A 17,507-nucleotide genomic window follows, 5' to 3' on the forward strand; every position below is an offset into this window, starting at 1 on the left:
GAAATCCTCATCTCTCCTTTTTAGCAGCTTAAATACATCAAGTGAGGCTCATCAGCGCAGTCCTCTATCCTCTTTGTTGTTATAATGTTGCACTTGGTTATGTGCCCGTTAGATAGATATACAGATAAATATATTCACTTTGCGGTCATTATCTTTTTCATTTTCTGAAGGTGACAAAGTGGTATCCATTACAGTCAGACCTTCTTGCAGGATCAGCCATTTATAGAATTCACACAACGCTGGTCCACAAAAAAAGACTTCATCCGGTCTTTTCTTTGAAGGAGTCGTATTTTATTGTGAACATAAAAGTGGATTACTTAGCAGTGGTTTAAAAATTACAGTCTATAGTTCTGGTATTTTAGTATTAGTCTGTTGGTGACTGAAACCTGGATCTAATCAGTCATCCTCCATATCGGAAAGCTGTTCACAATATTCATTATAATTAAATTGGTTCAAGGAGAATGGAACGTCTTTCCATTTGTTGTAGGGTTTTCGGGACTCAGGAGTTTGTAACACAAATTTCTTGATGCTGACGACGGGAAGAGGGACTCCTTTGTATATTATTAGATAGCCCCAATGCAGCTAGAAGAGAAACAAGATATTATAAAGTTCAGATGGTGGAAAAAGCTAATATGGTGCGCATAATTTATAATGTATCAAAACTCCAACAGTGATCATCCTGTACCATATCTGGCACCCATGGGGAGGGTTAGGCTGTGTGTGTGTGTGTGTGTGTGTGTGTGTGTGTGTGTGGAGGGGGGGGGGGATGTTAGATATGGGCTGTGGGGAGGGGTGGTTAGGTTTTAGGCATCACCGTCGAGAGTTAGAGTGAGGCTGTGGGAGGGAGGGTTAGGCTGCAGGGGGGAGGGATTGGCTACGTGGAAGGGGGAAGTTAGGTTTAGGCACCATTCCCGGGGTTAGAATTAGGCTGCGGAAGGGGAGGAGGGCTAGGTTTAGTCTGCAGGGAGGGAGGGTTAGGGGGCTGAGGGGGGGGGGGGTTAAGCATACTTATCTTCCACTGTCGGGATTCCGACAGGCGCTATTCTGACTACTGGCATCCCAAATGCCGGCAATTCATACCCAACCCGTTTAAGGTACTTATGCAGATCTGTAGAATTGGCGAAGAATTCAATGCAAAAAGATCCATCTGTGATAGCCTGTCACCCATTCATGTACTACTGATCTCTAACTCCCCCAACCTCCTTGCAGATATCTCGTATTGGGGCCTGTCATTAACTCACTTTAAAGGGCCGGGGAATCGACTAGCTGGTGGTGATGGCATTCTTCTCTCCTGTAGCTGCACCTTCAGTATCATTCATGTCATACCACCAGAATGCTCCCTCATATTCTTTGCTATCCACTCCATTTGCTTCTTCTTCTCTTGACACTTTTGTGATGGTCATCTAACATCATCTTAGCCCTTCCTAGCTCTGCCTTGAAAATTTTGAAGTCTGCTACTTTCTTTTCCTCACTTGAAACCACCTCACTTCTATCACCACCTTGGCCCTATCAAGCTGACACCTTGTACAACCACTCCTTGACTCATCTGCCCCACCACCTTGATCAAATTATGGATGTCAGTTTGTATTATCTGTACATGGACCACAGGACAGAACTGGCTTATAGTGGAGTGTATGAAACTAGGAGATTGAATGATGTTAGTTCTCATTCATTTACACCCTGAAGACTGAACAAAGGATAACATAGCAAACCTAGGCTAAACAAAGCCGGATTAACCATGGGGCGGATAGAGCTGCAGCTCCAGGCCCCCCATTATAATACATTTTTCCTGTTACAGCAACCTTCCACAAGCCGCTAGTCTCCACTCCCTCCGCGAGGCCGCAACCTTCCTTCTCTCCCTCCAGCAGCACTGGCGGATCGAATGCCGCCGGCATCAATTGTATATTTGCTGGTGCAATGAAAGCCTTCTGCAGCCCTGGCTTCCCTGCTATGGCGCAGACGTAGTGAGGACCTGTCTTGCCCTGCCATCACCGTGCCTGGAAGGAAGCAAGAGTTACAGTAAGCATCAGCCAGCAGGTAGCTCCCTGAATTTGAAGGCAGCCTTAGACCAGCATGGTAACTGATCATCCCTCTGAGATGAGGTGAGGTGTCAATCCTGTTAGCTGCTAGCCTGGCTGTTTCTCTCTCTCTCTATATCCTATCCAATGGTGCAGGTAGAAAAAATGTCTTATAGGTACTGTGTGCGCGCGCCAAAAAATGGGTGTGGCCAAATGCCACATGGGGCGTGGACAATGAAAATGGGGGGCGTGATACACATATGGGGGGCGGGGGAGATACACATATGACCCCAATAGTGCCAGATACACATTGCCCCACAGTGCCAGATACACATTGCCCCACAGTGCCAGGTACACACATGCCCTCACAGTGCCAGATACACAAATGCCCCCACAGTGCCAGATACACAAATGCCCCCACAATGCCAGAAACACAAATGCCCTACAGTGCCAGATACACAAATGCCCCAGTGCCAGATACACATTGCCCCACAGTGCCAGGTACACACATGCCCTCACAGTGCCAGATACACAAATGCCTCCACAGTGCCAGATACACAAATGCCCCCACAATGCCAGAAACACAAATGCCCTACAGTGCCAGATACACAAATGCCCCAGTGTCAGATATACATTGCACCACAGTGCCAGATACACAAATGACCCCACCGTGTCAGATACACAAATGCCCCCACAGTGCCAGATACACAAATGCCCCAGTGCCAGATACACAAATGCCCCCACAGTGTCAGATACACAAATGCCCCACAGTGTCAGATACACAAATGCCCCCACAGTGCCAGATACACAAATGGCCCCACAGTGCCGGCCCCACAGTGCCAGATACACAAATGGCCCCACAGTGCCAGATACACAAATGGCCCCACAGTGCCAGATACACAAATGCCCCAGTGTCAGATACACAAATGCCCCAGTGTCAGATATACATTGCCCAAAAGTGCTAGATACACAAAGGACAAGTGTCAGATATACATTGCCCCAAAGTGCTAGATACACAAAGGACAAGTGTCAGATATACATTGCACCACAGTGCCAGATACACAAATGCCCCCACAGTGCCAGATACACAAATGCCCCCACAGTGCCAGATACACAAATGGCCCCACAATGCCAGATATACAAATGGCCCCACAGTGCCAGATACACATTGCCCCACAGTGCCAGATACACAAATGCCCCAGTATCAGATACACAAATGCCCCAGTATCAGATACACAAATGCCCCAGTGTCAGATATACATTGCCCCACAGTGCCAGATACACAAAGGACACCACAGTGTCAGATATACATTGCACCACAGTGCCAGATACACAAATGCCCCACAGTGACAGATACCGAAATGCCCCCACAGTGTCAGATACTCCAATGCCCCTACAGTGCCAGATACACAAATGCCCCCACAGTGCCAGATACACAAATGCCCCCACAGTGCCAGATACACAAATGCCCCCACAGTGCCAGATACACATATGCCCCCACAGTGCCAGATACACAAATGCCCCCACAGTGCCAGATATACTTTGCCCCACAGTGCCAAATACACAAATGCCAACACAGTGCCAGATATAAATTGCCCCAGAGTGCCCCCCCTGCTCACCACTGCCTCAGTTTGTTTCTTCTATGTGAAGGGAGGAGAGCGCAGCGCAGTGCCTCTCTTGCCCCTCAATGCTCGTGAAATCCGGTCTCCTCTCCGGCGGTGGGTATCTCAAATGAGGCGCCGGTTCATTAGCCAATCAGGGCTCGTGGACTGGCAGCCAATCAGGAGCCGCGGTGACTGGTCTGCGAGCTCTGATTGGCTAGCAAACCGGTGCCTTATAGATATTCACCCCGCCGCCGGAGACCGCAGACATCATAGAGAATTAAGGGGTAGGAGAGGCGCTGCGCTCTCCTCCCCTCACATAGCAGCCAGCGGGATGCAGATATGGTGGACGGCCCGGCGGTACGGCTGGAAATTTCTTACCAGTACGCCGTACCGCCATACTTGCAGCGCTGATCCAATCTATCTATCTTTTTTAAATATATATCTCCTATATATTTGCCTTAGTCTGTGACTCTGTGCCCGTAACGCTGGGCGGAGTCACAGAGCTGGGCGGAGTCAACTGCATCTGCTGCAGGGAGCTACCCCATACCCAGCATCAGCAGCAGTCAGGTGCAAGACCCTACCTTACAGTATAGGAGGTGAGGATGGCCACTAGCTGCCGGCTGCTGTGCCTGTCCTCCCCCCCCCCCCCCAATCACCTGTGACAGCGGGCTGTGTGCTGTGCAGTGCGGGTCCCGAAAAGGGGGCGGAGCTACGGCGTCACGAAGGGGAGGAGCTACACGGAATAGAGGGGCAGAGCTACACGGAACCAGACAGCTGAACAGTGGTGGAATCAGCATTGCAGTGACGGCCAGCCAGACTTGGTAAGTGGAGGGTGAGAGAGAAATATGTGTGCGTGTGTGTATATAGTGGGTGGGTGTGTGTGTGTGTGTGTGTGTGTGTGTGTGTGTGTGTGTGTGTGTATATAGTGGGGTGTGTGTGTGTGTGTATATATGGTGGGGTGTGTGTGTTTGTATATATGTGTGAATTGTGTGTGTGTGAGGTATGTCTGTGTGTGCGCACTTTATGGACGCCACTGCTGGGGGGGCCATTACATGCAAGGACGCTACTAATATAGGGGGGGCATTACGTATAAGGACGCTACTACTATAGGGGGGGCATTACGTATAAGGACGCTACTACTATAGGGGGGGCATTACGTATAAGGACGCTACTACTATAGGGGGGGCATTACGTATAAGGACGCTACTACTATTGGGGGGGCATTACGTATAAGGACGCTACTACTATAGGGGGGGCATTACGTATAAGGACGCTACTACTATAGGGGGGGGCATTACGTATAAGGACGCTACTACTATGGGGGGCATTACGTATAAGGACGCTACTACTATAGGGGGGCATTACGTATAAGGAGGCTACTAATACTGGGGGGCATTACATATAAGGACGCTACTACTGGGAGGGCATTACATGTAAGGATGCTACTACTACTGGGGGGGCATTATGTATAAGGACGGTACTACTACTGGGGGCACATTATGTATAAGGTTGCTACTACTACAGGGGTGGCATTACGTATAAGGACGCTACTATTACTGTTGGGAGGCATTACATATAACTGCTACTACTACTGGGGGGCATTACGTATAAGGACGCTACTACTACGGGTGGGGCATTACGTATAAGGATGCTACTATTACTGTTGTGGGGCATTACATATAACTGCTACTACTACTGGGGGGGCATTATGTATAAGGACACTACTACTATTGGGGGGGCATTATGTATAAGGACGCTACTACTACTGGGGGGGGCATTATGTATAAGGATGCTACTACTACTGGGGGGGCATTATGTATAAGGACGCTACTATTACTGTTGGGGAGCATTACATATAACTGCTACTACTACTGGGGGGGCATTATGTATAAGGACACTACTACTATTGGGGGGGGCATTACGTATATGGACGCTACTACTACGGGTGGGGCATTACGTATAAGGACGCTGCTACTACGGGTGGGGCATTACGTATAAGATGAATAAGATTGTGCTACATTGTGGCGTAATTTTAAATGGGGGTACTATTGTGTGGCCATGCCCCTTAGTTGTGAGACCACACCACTTTTCCCGATGCACAACAAAGGAATATGGGAGGCCGCAAAATTCATAGTTTGCAGGGGGGCGCCGAACACCCTAGCACCGGCCCTGGCCACCAGTAGCAAAAGTACACCACGGCCACTGACACTATCTGCAGGGAGGGGAACAGCGCTGATATGGAGGGTACCTGCAGGCAGCGAGTCACCGCCCGCAGCTCCTCTCCCACCTACACACCATACCTGCCGCCTGACACCCACACCCCAGGGAGAGGGCGCTAGCTCAGGCACCGCTAGATCAGCATCTGCAGCATACACACAAGGGCTGCCATGCTCAGCGGCAAGCGGTGCGGAGCATGTGCAGCGGGACAGCGCCAGGACGGGACACGCACTAATCAACATTGCTGCTGGGCCGGAGCTCCCTCCGTCTGCAGCCTAAGGACGCGCGCCTAAAACAAAATCACCAAGTAGGCGCACAATACCAATGATGTTGATAAAAACACAATTTATTAACATAAAACCAATGACAAACTGATTAAAAAACACAACACTACACAGAGCATATAACTGAGGTATTATACCTTATAATTCACACATAAAGTGTATTAATAAGTGAAAGGGACACTGAAATGCAGGAGAACCCGTCTCTGTAAAATAGGGTTAATCTCTCACATTAATTCCATATCAGACAGTTTAAATGATAGGAAGTCCTGTAAACTGATGTAATAAGCGTTTGTGACCATAAAGGTATCCGGATTTAAATAATGTTTCCTTGGAGCAAAATAAACCAACCGATTAATGTTACTCACTGAGACGTAATGATCTCTTGCTGCACGGGATAAATGGTTAAAGAACCGCTTATTATCACCCTGTGCATGGGTGAGACATCCGTCAGCGGTATATTCAGATGAAAGCCATTTCTTTCTGTGCAGCACCAGTTGCCTGTATCAGACCACCATACAGATCCTCCAGCTTGCTGAGCAACGCCCGGCCGGGCAGGAGGTAACAATGTTCCAAATGCAAGGAGAGTTAAAGTGGAATGATTGAATCACAGGCTGGATCATTCACTGATGACTTGTAACGGACGGCTGAAAGTGATGGATGTCGTGCTCCGTGGGACACTTAATGGTCAAGTGTGGCCCTTTCTTCTGTACCCTCAACGCGTTTCTCCGCACCTCCGTCTGCAGCCTAAGGACGCGCGCCGCACCTCTCCAGGGAAACACCATGCCTGCCCGCCCACAGGGCTCCGGACGCTTACCTATGCTCCGCGATCACAGCAGCTGACGCTGCCATGCAGGATGGAGGAATGACGCCCGTCAGACGGGGCGGACAGTGTGCGGCGGAACGGGGCCAGGAAGGAATGCTGACCACGACCCATTGCTGCTGGGTCTGAGCTCCCTCCCTCTGCAGTCACCATCTCACAGCAGCAGCCTGGAGGTTAGTGGCCACCACGACCCGCACATCCTTACCTCACACATACCTCACATATACCTCACATATGAGAGCAAAGGTACACACACTGTGACATCACACCTGTAGCCCACCCCTATATCTGCTAAGTACTCCCCGTCACTATGCCCTGTCACCCTCATCCTGCTCTCTAACTGCCTGTCTGTGTACTGGCCTTCACCCCTCTTACACCATCACCAACCCTCACTAACTACCACACAGACTATGTGCACTGATATCTGCCCCTCCACCACCTGCAGCGCCGCTGGACCCCTCCCCATCCCCCGCAAACCCCCGCACCTGCCCCTCCACCACCCGTGGCACCCCCACCCACTGTGCCTTCGGACCCCCTACCCCACCCGCAGTGTCTTCCAAACCCCTCCCCCATCTGCAGCAGCCCCTCCCCCATCCGCTGCACCCCCGGACCCATCCCCTGCACCCCCACCCCTCCAGCAACCGCAACACTTTCGGACCCACTACCCCACCCGCAGCACTCACCCCACCACCAACCACTCCACCTGCGGACCCCCTACACCACCTGCTCCTCCACCACCTACAGCCCCTCCCGATCCACTGCACCCTCACCCCCCTCCCCCACCCGCAGCGCCTCCAGGCCCCCTACCTCACCCGCAACACCTGCACCCTTCTCCACCAGCAGCGCCTCCGGAACCCCTCCCCCATCCGCAACAGCCCCTCCCCCGCCTCCCCCACCCACAGCACCCCCACCCCTCCCGCATCCCCTGACCCCCTCCCCATCCGCTGAACCCCCGCACTCACCCCTCCCCCATCCGCTGCACCCACTGACCCATCCCCTACACCCGCACCTCTCCAGCAACCGCAACACCTTCGGACCCACTACCCCACCCTCAGCACCCACCCCTCCACCACCCACTGCACCTCCGGACCTCCTACACCACCCGCTCCTCCACCACCTGCAACCCCTCCCCATCCACCGCACCCCCACCCGCAGCGCCTCCAGGCCCCCTACCTCACCTGCAACACCTGCACCCTTCCACCCTGCAGCGCCTCCGGAACCCCTCCCTCATCCGCAACAGCCCCTCACCCGCCTCTCCCCCACCCACAGCACCTCACCTCTCCCACACTCCCGGACCACCTCCACCATCCGCTGCACCCCCGCACCCACCCCCTATCCCACCCGCGCACACACCCCTCCACCACCTGCAGCACCTCCAGACCCCCTCCCCCATCCACTGCAAATCCACACACCTGTCCCTCCACCACCCGTGGCACCCCCACACACAGCGCCTATGGACCCCACACCTCAACACACACGGACCCTCCCTCCTCCGGAACCCTAACCCCATTCACTGCACTTCTCCCACCCGCAACGCCTCCACACCTCCTACCCACCCGCCACACCCTTTCCCACCCGCAGTACCTCTGGAACCCAATCCCCCATCGAGCCCAGCATCTGCCCCTCCCCCACCTGCCCCTCCCCCACACACAACACCCCCCCTGCCCCCTCCCCCGGTACCCACCAACGGCGCCTCCATACCCCCTATGCCACCCGCCCCTCCACCACCTACATCACCTCCGGACCCCCTCCCCCATACCCCGCATCTGCCTCTCCCCCGCCCGCTGCACCTTTGGATCCCCTACCCCACCCACGCAGCAGGCCCTTCCCAATCCGCATCGCCTACACCATTCGCAACAGCACCGCACCCGCCACTCCCCCACCCACGTTACCCCCGCATCCACCCCTCCCCCACCCACCGCGCCCCCTGCACACCTCCCCCATCCACTGCACACCCGCACCCACCCATTCCCCATCTGCAGCGCCTTCGGAACCCCTCCTCCATCCGCAACAGCCCTGCAGCTGCCATCCCCCACCTGCGACACCCCTGCTCCTACCCCACCCACAGCGCCTTCATACCCCCTCCCCCATCCGCGGTCCCCATTCCTCAAACCCCTTCCTGTTGCAAGGGACTACGCCCCCTTCACCATCAGAAGGCCTTTCATTGTGCAATATTCAAACACTAACAAAACTAGGAATGCAGGGAATACTCCATATATTGAACCCCAGAAAGGCGTGCAGGGGTTAAAGGGGCACCTAGTATATATATATATATATATATATATATACACACATACACATTTTATGTGTATATATCTATATGTTTGTGTAGTATGTGTGTAATATATATATATATTTTTCGGGGGGGGGGGGGGGGGGGGGCATCAAGGCATGGTCATTTAGGTGATTTTTATAATTGTAATCAATTTTTGCTGTCTATATTAGAGAGCGCTCCCTGTCCCCCAGTGCCTGCAGCTCTGCCCCCCAGTGTGTCCTGATCACTGCTGTCCAGTGATTGGGCAGTCTGAGGCATCTCCCACACATACACGTGGTGACTGAGACTGCAACCAAGGCTGGCGTAGAGAAGCAAAGTCCTTGCTCATGATACAACTTGCTGACACGGAGTCTGATTCTATACTGCAGCTCCGGGCAGGAGGGTGAGCAGCATCGGCCTGTGCTCCTCCGAATCCAGCTCAAGTAACATAACACAATCTGCTGTGGACTGAGAAGGGACGTTGCTGCCCTTGAGAAGGGCTGCTGCTCCCTGTATAATATGCCAGTGGCAGGTGACTTGAAGTGTTATAGAGGGGATTATCGCCCCCCCCGCCCCCCCCCCCCCCCCTCCTGCCAGTCTCCAGATTGCTTTCCCTGTGCAGTGTGTCCTCACCTATGTATCTAACCCTATGCAGTGTAACCTATGCCCCCCTACGCAATGTAGCAGTGTAAACCTGTGTGTGTGTGCTGGAGCAGTGCAGTGTAATCCAGTGTATGTGTGTAAGGGGCACTACTAAGGTGGGTATTGTGTATAAGTGGCACTACTACTGTGGACATTATGTGTATAAGAGGCACTATTACGGTTGGAATTGTGTGTATAAGGCAGGGGTGGGGAACCTCCGGCCCGCGGGCCGTATACGGCCCGCAAAGCCGTTTGGTCCGGCCCACCAGCTTGTGTCAGTGAGACACGCTGCCGCTCAGTCCGGCGGCAGCGTGTCTCAGCTGTCAGAACAGGGAGGAGAGCGCGGCTGTGGGGGGCATTTGTATACCTGGCACTGTAGGGGCATCTGTATACTTCAAACCAGCCGCGGTCCGTGAGCCAATCAGAGCTCGCGGACCGGCAGCCAATCAGGAGCCGCGGCTGCCGGTCCGCGAGCTCTGATTGGCTCTCGAACCGGCGGCTGATTTGAAGTACTACACGCCGCCGCTCCCACCCGACAGCCGCGCTCTCCTTCGTGTCCCACGGTAAGCAGCACGGAGGAGGGAGGGCATCTGTATACCTGGCACTGTGGGGGCATTTGTATACCTGGCACTGTGGGGGCATCTGTATACCTGGCACTGTGGGGGGCATTTGTATACCTGGCACTGTGGGGGCATCTGTATACCTGGCACTGTGGGGGGCATTTGTATACCTGGCACTGTAGGGGCATCTGTATACCTGGCACTGTGGGGGGCATTTGTATACCTGGCACTGTGGGGGCATCTGTATAACTGGCACTGTGGGGACATCTGTATACCTGGCACTGTGGGGGCATCTGTATACCTGGCACTGTGAGGGGCATTTGTATACCTGGCACTGTGGGGGCATCTGTATACCTGGCACTGTGGGGGCATCTGTATACCTGGCACTGTGGGGACATCTGTATACCTGGCACTGTGGGGACATCTGTATACCTGGCACTGTGAGGGGCATTTGTATACCTGGCACTGTGGGGGCATCTGTATACCTGGCACTGTGGGGACATCTATATACCTGGCACTGTGGGGGGCATTTGTATACCTGGTACTGTGGGGGCATCTGTATAACTGGCACTGTGAGGGGCATTTGTATACCTGGCACTGTGGGGGCATCTGTATACCTGGCACTGTGGGGACATCTGTATACCTGGCACTGTGAGGGGCATTTGTATACCTGGCACTGTGAGGGGCATTTGTATACCTGGCACTGTGGGGGCATTTGTATACCTGGCACTGTGGGGCAATTGTGGATCTGGCACCGCACTATTGGGGGCATATGTGTATCACGTCCCATTTTAACTGGACACACCCATTTTTTGGGCACGTGCACAGTGCCTCTAAGGGGCAGACCTACTGGGGGGCAGGGTAATTTTTAAGTTGAGAATTTTTGTATAGCCCCCAAAGGATTTTATAAATATTCAAATGGCCCTCGGTAGAAAAAAGGTTCCCCACCCCTGGTATAAGGGATACATTCTCGGCAGCTGGCCCTCCTCTTCTAGGTCTGTCTCATGTCCATGGCAGTGGGAGCAGCTAGAGCGTACATCAGGGCTTCATCTGTGTGTGCATTGAGGAATGGGACTCTCTGTCACCCACTGTCTTTTTGTCTCCCAGTATCTCTGCCCATCACCCGCTGCCTCTCCCCTGCATTACTATCTCCCCATCACCCTCTCTCTCCAGTCACCTTCTGACTCTTTAAGGTATCACCCTCTTCCTCTTTTCACAGATATGGCATTCCCTTTAAGCCACGCCCCTTGTTGCGAGGTCACACACACTTTACCAGGAGCGTGCGCACCTTCGGTGTGCAATAACAGCACCCCCTGTCTCCTGTCATGGTGCCCCCACCTGTCATTTTGTTCTGGATTGACTCATATGAGTAGCCATACACCCGCAGTGCTGGTCACACCCCTTGCAGTGGCACAAAATGGGCCCATCGGAAATTTCAGCTTCAGGCCCATGAGGACCTTAATCTGGCACTGAGGCTAAGACACGTATGCTACCTTCAGTGGTAACTATACTACTGCAGCCTTGAACAAGTGAGTGCTTGTATACACAGGATGTTTCAGGCTGATAACACACGAGGGACATGTGTGTCTGCTGTGGCAGTTGAACAACTGGGGGCCGTCCGTGGTAGCAGCTCTGTACACAGGTATTTGCAGATAGTGTTGGAGACTGTATGCAGGAGGCTATAGAGTAGCAAACTGTAGCTGGAAGCACAGGCAGTACTGCAGGCAGCAGTGGTGTATTGGATAAGTGCTCTTTACAACAGGAAGTACTGTAGATGAATCCTGTTGCAGAATGGAGAGTGCTGAACACAGGTAGTGGTAACAGGAGCCAGTTATGGTAACATGGGGTCTGAGTACCCGGTGAGTGACAATGGCATTCTCAACTCCAACACTAGTTCTCCAAATTGACACACATACTACCAAAATTGCTCTCGAACTGCTGAATGCAGATGGTGGATGTCTTACTAACTTCCTTAATTTTAAATGAATTCTCTCATCCTATAGTTTCACCCTTACCACTAGCCAAACAATCCTTCATGGCCCTAATCTCATCCTAACCCTCCAACCTAAGGCGTCTGTTTGCTACATTCATCTCCCCTTTTTAACCCCACCAACACACCACCCCACCCCCTTGTCAAATTACCATTCTCTCTGCATCCTTCGCCTCCAAAATAAGATGCTCATCTACACCTGCCATACCACCTTCCTGTCTGAAGACGCCCTCCTTAATTTGTCCACTGCCACCTTTTGCAGCATTTGACACTGAGGACCACCCTGTCCCTCTCTGCTCTTTTCTTTCAATCAGTCTTTCTCACACTCTATCACTCCTTTGTTGATTCTCCTTGTAGCTTTCAAACCAGTTCTCCTTGCCAAACTTCCTCATCCCCCACTTGCTTTCTGTTGGGGTTCCTCATGGCTCTTTCCTTGGCCCCCTACTCTCCTCACTTGGTGAAATTATCAGATCATTTGGTCTGCAGCATTATCTGATAAAACCTAACTACACTTGTCCTCCAGGACTTATTCCCCATCCCTCCTCTCTCGTATATCTGACAGCCTTTCTGCTATCAATTCATGGATGTCTCAGTGCTTACTCAAGCTTAAATATGTACAGGACTGAAATTAGTGTATTCAACCACTCTGGTCAGCCAATAACTGCCACGTCTAATCAATAACTCTCAATCCCACCATTCCCATGTTGCCCCAAATTATGGAACTCTTTCTGTCAGCTGTCATTCCTTCAAACGTTCCCATAAAAAAAAGTATGCATTTAAGCATACCTGACGACCATGTGATCCCTCCCCTCCCCACAGATGTTCTCCAATACCTCTTCCCCTACCTCCACTCAGCTCTTTCCTTTTGAAAGTAAGCTCTTGTGAGCAGGGATTTCCCTCCTCTTGTATCATCCTTCTTATTTAATTTCTTTTAAAATATGACAATAAGCTTACACTTTTAATTATGTATGGCTTGATATTATGTATATATGATATTAGTGGCTACCCTATTAGTTTGTTGCTATGCCTACTCTGTCTCTATTACTGTTCTGTATAGTTCAGAACTTTATGGTATTAGGTCAATAAGTGCTATTAATAATAACAACATCTAGACTAAACATTTTTATATTGGGTGTGGTATAATAGATAGACAGTGTCTAGTTAGACAGTCAAAAGGTTGACAGGGTCAATAGGTCGACAGGGTCAAAAGGTAAACATGAAAAAAGTAGACAGTACAAAAGGTCGACATGAAAATGGTCGACATAAAATAGGTAGACAAAATTTCTTTGCATTTTTGTGGTTTGTGTGGATACTTTTCTCATCTGGGACCCCCAATTGTAGAAAGGCATACTCTTGCCACGCTTCGGGCTCGGTGGCTCGCTGCACTAGCCACAAGGTTTATAACTAATTCTATGCTGACATGGATAGAGAAGGTATGAAAAAGTCCAAATACATGTAAAATTGAAAAAAAAACCTGTGTTTACCTTTTTCATGTCGACCCTTTGAACCTGTCGACCTTTTGACCCTGTTGACCTAATGTCTGTCTAACATACAGTGTCTATCTATTGACTGTCTAACTAGACATTGTCTGTCTATCATCTGGATACCTTTTATATTACGTATATGATTGTTACTGAGATAGAGTATATGATTTGTTAATGAGAATATAAATTATTTTGCAGCTCTGCTTGTGCATGCAATCTCCCCTGATCTAATTATCAGTATTCCTGCAGTGTGTTCTATATGGGACCTTCCTTTTGGGGATACATAGGGTGTACTGTAGCTACTGCTCATTCAACATAGAACCTAACATAGAACAATCACCATATACCCTATACTATTGTATACTGTTCTTTTTATGATTCCATGTGTTATTATGTTTACTATTCATTTCTACTGCTTTGTGCAATCTGTAAGTAAAAGGTTGCTCAGTTAAAAATGTTGCACTCAATTATATTTATTTTAAAAGTATGAGATAGATCAGTGATGGCTAACCTTGACACTCCAGCTGTTGTTGAACTACACATCCCAGCATGCCCTGCATCAGTTTTAGCATGGCCAAATAACAAAACTGTAGCAGGGCATGCTGGGATATGTAGTTCAACAACAGCTGGAGTGTCAAGGGTAGCCATCACTGAGATAGATCATTTCAGTGTGAGGTTTTGGTCTGGCTGATTTCTCACCTTACAGAAACGGCACCGGATGGATCCTCCAGGTACCCAGTCTTCCATCTTCTTCATTTCAAGAGGCTCTGTATAGACTTCGTAATAGACTCTAATATGTTAGAAGAAGAAGAAAAGAAGAAAAGGAATTATGATGTGTGAATGCTGATTATTTTACAGGACAGAAAGCTATACCTTAATACACTTTAATTCGAGCCGCTGCGGCGCTGTATGTAATCCTTATCCTACGTACTTTTTACTTAGTTAGCGTACAAAGGCCCGTACCCTGTATGCACTTTGCGTACTCACGCCGCGACGGACGTACAAAGTACATGCAGTGCATACACACACACAGAGACACGCTGAGAGCACAATGCAGCTACACGTGTGATAGTAATATACCTTAATCCTTAGCAGGAAATGGGACACGACACCAAATTGTATTTCAAAACTATGTTGGGGTCCAACCCACCAACGGTTATCTTTACTAGCAGGGGGTTACAAGAATAATACAATACAATAAGAGAAAAAGGCTACAGTCAATGATACATACGTTTTGTTCGCCTGCGCTTCCCGGTCTGGTCCTCAATCATCAAGATAGATGATCTTCAGAGATTGTGTGTGACCGGGCCTGCTGCTGGCTTTTTATACATTTGTCCAAAACCTAACACAATGGAAACTGTAATCTCTTTGTCTATTGGTCACTGGGATGGTCATTTACAGTACAGGAGAGGTCATAGGTCGGTTTGAATAGGTGGGCGATGTCTGGTCCAGTTGCAGATGTTCTCCACTGGGTTCCCGCCGAATATCAGGAGTACAGTAAATACAGTTGATATTAATATTCTGCTCCTGCGCATAACTATTCGCAGGAGCGTGCGATCTTCTGCAAACTAACACCGGAATATTGCTCTTAAAATACCCTACAGCTGGGTACCAAACACCACCTCCTAACCTAATTCTGTCCCCTCCTATCCTGTAAAAGTGAACCCCTTTGTTATCATACCCTTTAAGCAAGTGTAACTCGCTGGTGTGGTGCATGTTGACTATGTGTAAATTGTGCACTATGTGGATTAAATATGTAATGTGTTTTTATGGCTTGTCCATGCGATTACAAATACTACCGTATTTACTCATACCATGCGCTAATACGCAGGACCGCAGGAGCAATCATACGCAACTTGCGAATATGCGCACGCACGGCAGAACAAGTACGCGCACAGAGGCCATCTGTGTGTAGTTTGTACGTGATGTGTGTACTGAAATATTTCCGACTTCGACAGTCCACCCTTTGGCAGTCATAAATAACTGCCACACCTTACTACTAAACAGAAAATATTATCTACACAATATATACAAGTTTGGATGAACGGGGAAGAGTTGTAGGTGGGAAATGTATAACCTAGTGGGATAGTAAAAGCATGTATGTATGAATCAATGGCCCTCATTCCGAGTTATTCGCTCGCAAGCTGCTTTTAGCAGCTTTACACACGCTAAGCCGCCGCCTACTGGGAGTGAATCTTAGCATAGTAAAATTGCGAACAAAAGATTCTCAAAATTGCGATTACACACCTCTTAGCAGTTTCTGAGTAGCTTCAACCTTACTCGGCATCTGCGATCAGTTCAGTGCTTGACGTTCCTGGTTTGACGTCACAAACACACCCAGCGTTCGCCCAGACACTCCTCCGTTTCTTCAGCCACTCCCGCGTTTTTCCCAGAAACGGTAGCGTTTTTTCGCACACACCCATAAAACGGCCTGTTTCCGCCCAGAAACACCCACTTCCTGTCAATCACATTACGATCACCAGAACGAAGAAAAAACCGTGAGTAAAATTCCTAACTGCATAGCAAATTTACTTGGCGCAGTCGCACTGCGGACATTGCGCATGCGCATTCGCGACTAATCGCTCCGTTGCGGAAAAAAAATAACGAGCGAACAACTCGGAATGACCCCCTATGTCTGAAGGGCATGTATCATCGTGCCGTATATGTTCTAAGTAAGCTTCGAGGTATTGCGAAGTATACATTAAATCCTTCTTATCCCGTATTAAGGGTCTGTAAATGGGCAAACAAAAACTACCGAGCTCTTTTCGGCTTCTTAATCCAACAAATGGGGAGCACATTTCGGTGATGATACATGGAGGGTGAACATATGTGAGTGCTAGTATATGTGGATAACACCTGTCGACTATGTGTGCCATTAACTGGAGGTTGCAGAGATGAAGATAAGACACATATATAAAAATACATTCACATAAACATTTGGGTAGGGCTGATATCTTTTCCGGTTGGATGTTTCTGGGTAAAGGAGGAAACAGAAAAAAATGGTGAAAGAAACAGGCCATGAAATTCGTTTGCAATCCTTATCATAACGCTGTCTCTATGGATGGATCATAAATCAAATCTGCTGCTGTAACAACGCCTTCGCTCCTTAGACTCATCAAATTTGTGCTGCGCTTGCGCCGCGTCAGAATTCGAACACACCTAAATATCAACCCAATAATTATGACGACACCTAGGATACACAGGAGAAACTTTCCTACACTTGCAATTACATTCGGCACCCACTCTCCTAATCCAGAAAACCATTTGAGCGGGTTTAACCATGAGAACCAGCCGGTCAATTCATTACCCACAGCCGTCAAGGTAAGATTGTGTCTCTTCCGGAACTCCCACTTCAACTGTTAGATCTCATCCATCTTTTGATCGATGATTTCCGTGGGGTCATCAGTGCTGTTCGTGATATATGTACAGCACTTCACGCCATATTGAGTTGCCAAAGTGACACAGTACTCACCCGTCACAGCTGTGACATAATTCAGGACAATCCTGTGCTGGACCAACTCCGTCTTGTATGCTTGTAATTCCCTGCCCGTATACCTAAAGGTGTCATCATACATCTCAGTGATATTATCTATCAAGTTCGCAAGCGCATGGATGTACTTAAAATGTATAATTC

The 17,507-nt window shown here is 49.7% G+C and overlaps 1 protein-coding gene across 2 annotated transcripts in view; it reads right to left on the reverse strand.

Annotated features, from left to right (window-relative positions):
• Positions 1-269: 269 nt before the first annotated feature.
• The window catches only part of DHX58 (DExH-box helicase 58), a 92,430-nt gene continuing 75,192 nt past the window's right edge, over positions 270-17,507 (reverse strand). For both annotated transcript variants that reach the window (XM_063959418.1, XM_063959417.1), the window contains 2 exons: positions 14,573-14,663; positions 270-582 (listed from right to left, as the gene is read on the reverse strand). In XM_063959418.1, coding sequence (XP_063815488.1) covers positions 397-582; positions 14,573-14,663 — 277 coding nt within the window. In that variant the 3' untranslated portion in view covers positions 270-396. The remainder of the gene's footprint in view (positions 583-14,572; positions 14,664-17,507) is intronic.

This window comes from Pseudophryne corroboree, chromosome 3, assembly GCF_028390025.1.
Source record: "Pseudophryne corroboree isolate aPseCor3 chromosome 3, aPseCor3.hap2, whole genome shotgun sequence".
NCBI lineage: Eukaryota > Metazoa > Chordata > Amphibia > Anura > Myobatrachidae > Pseudophryne > Pseudophryne corroboree.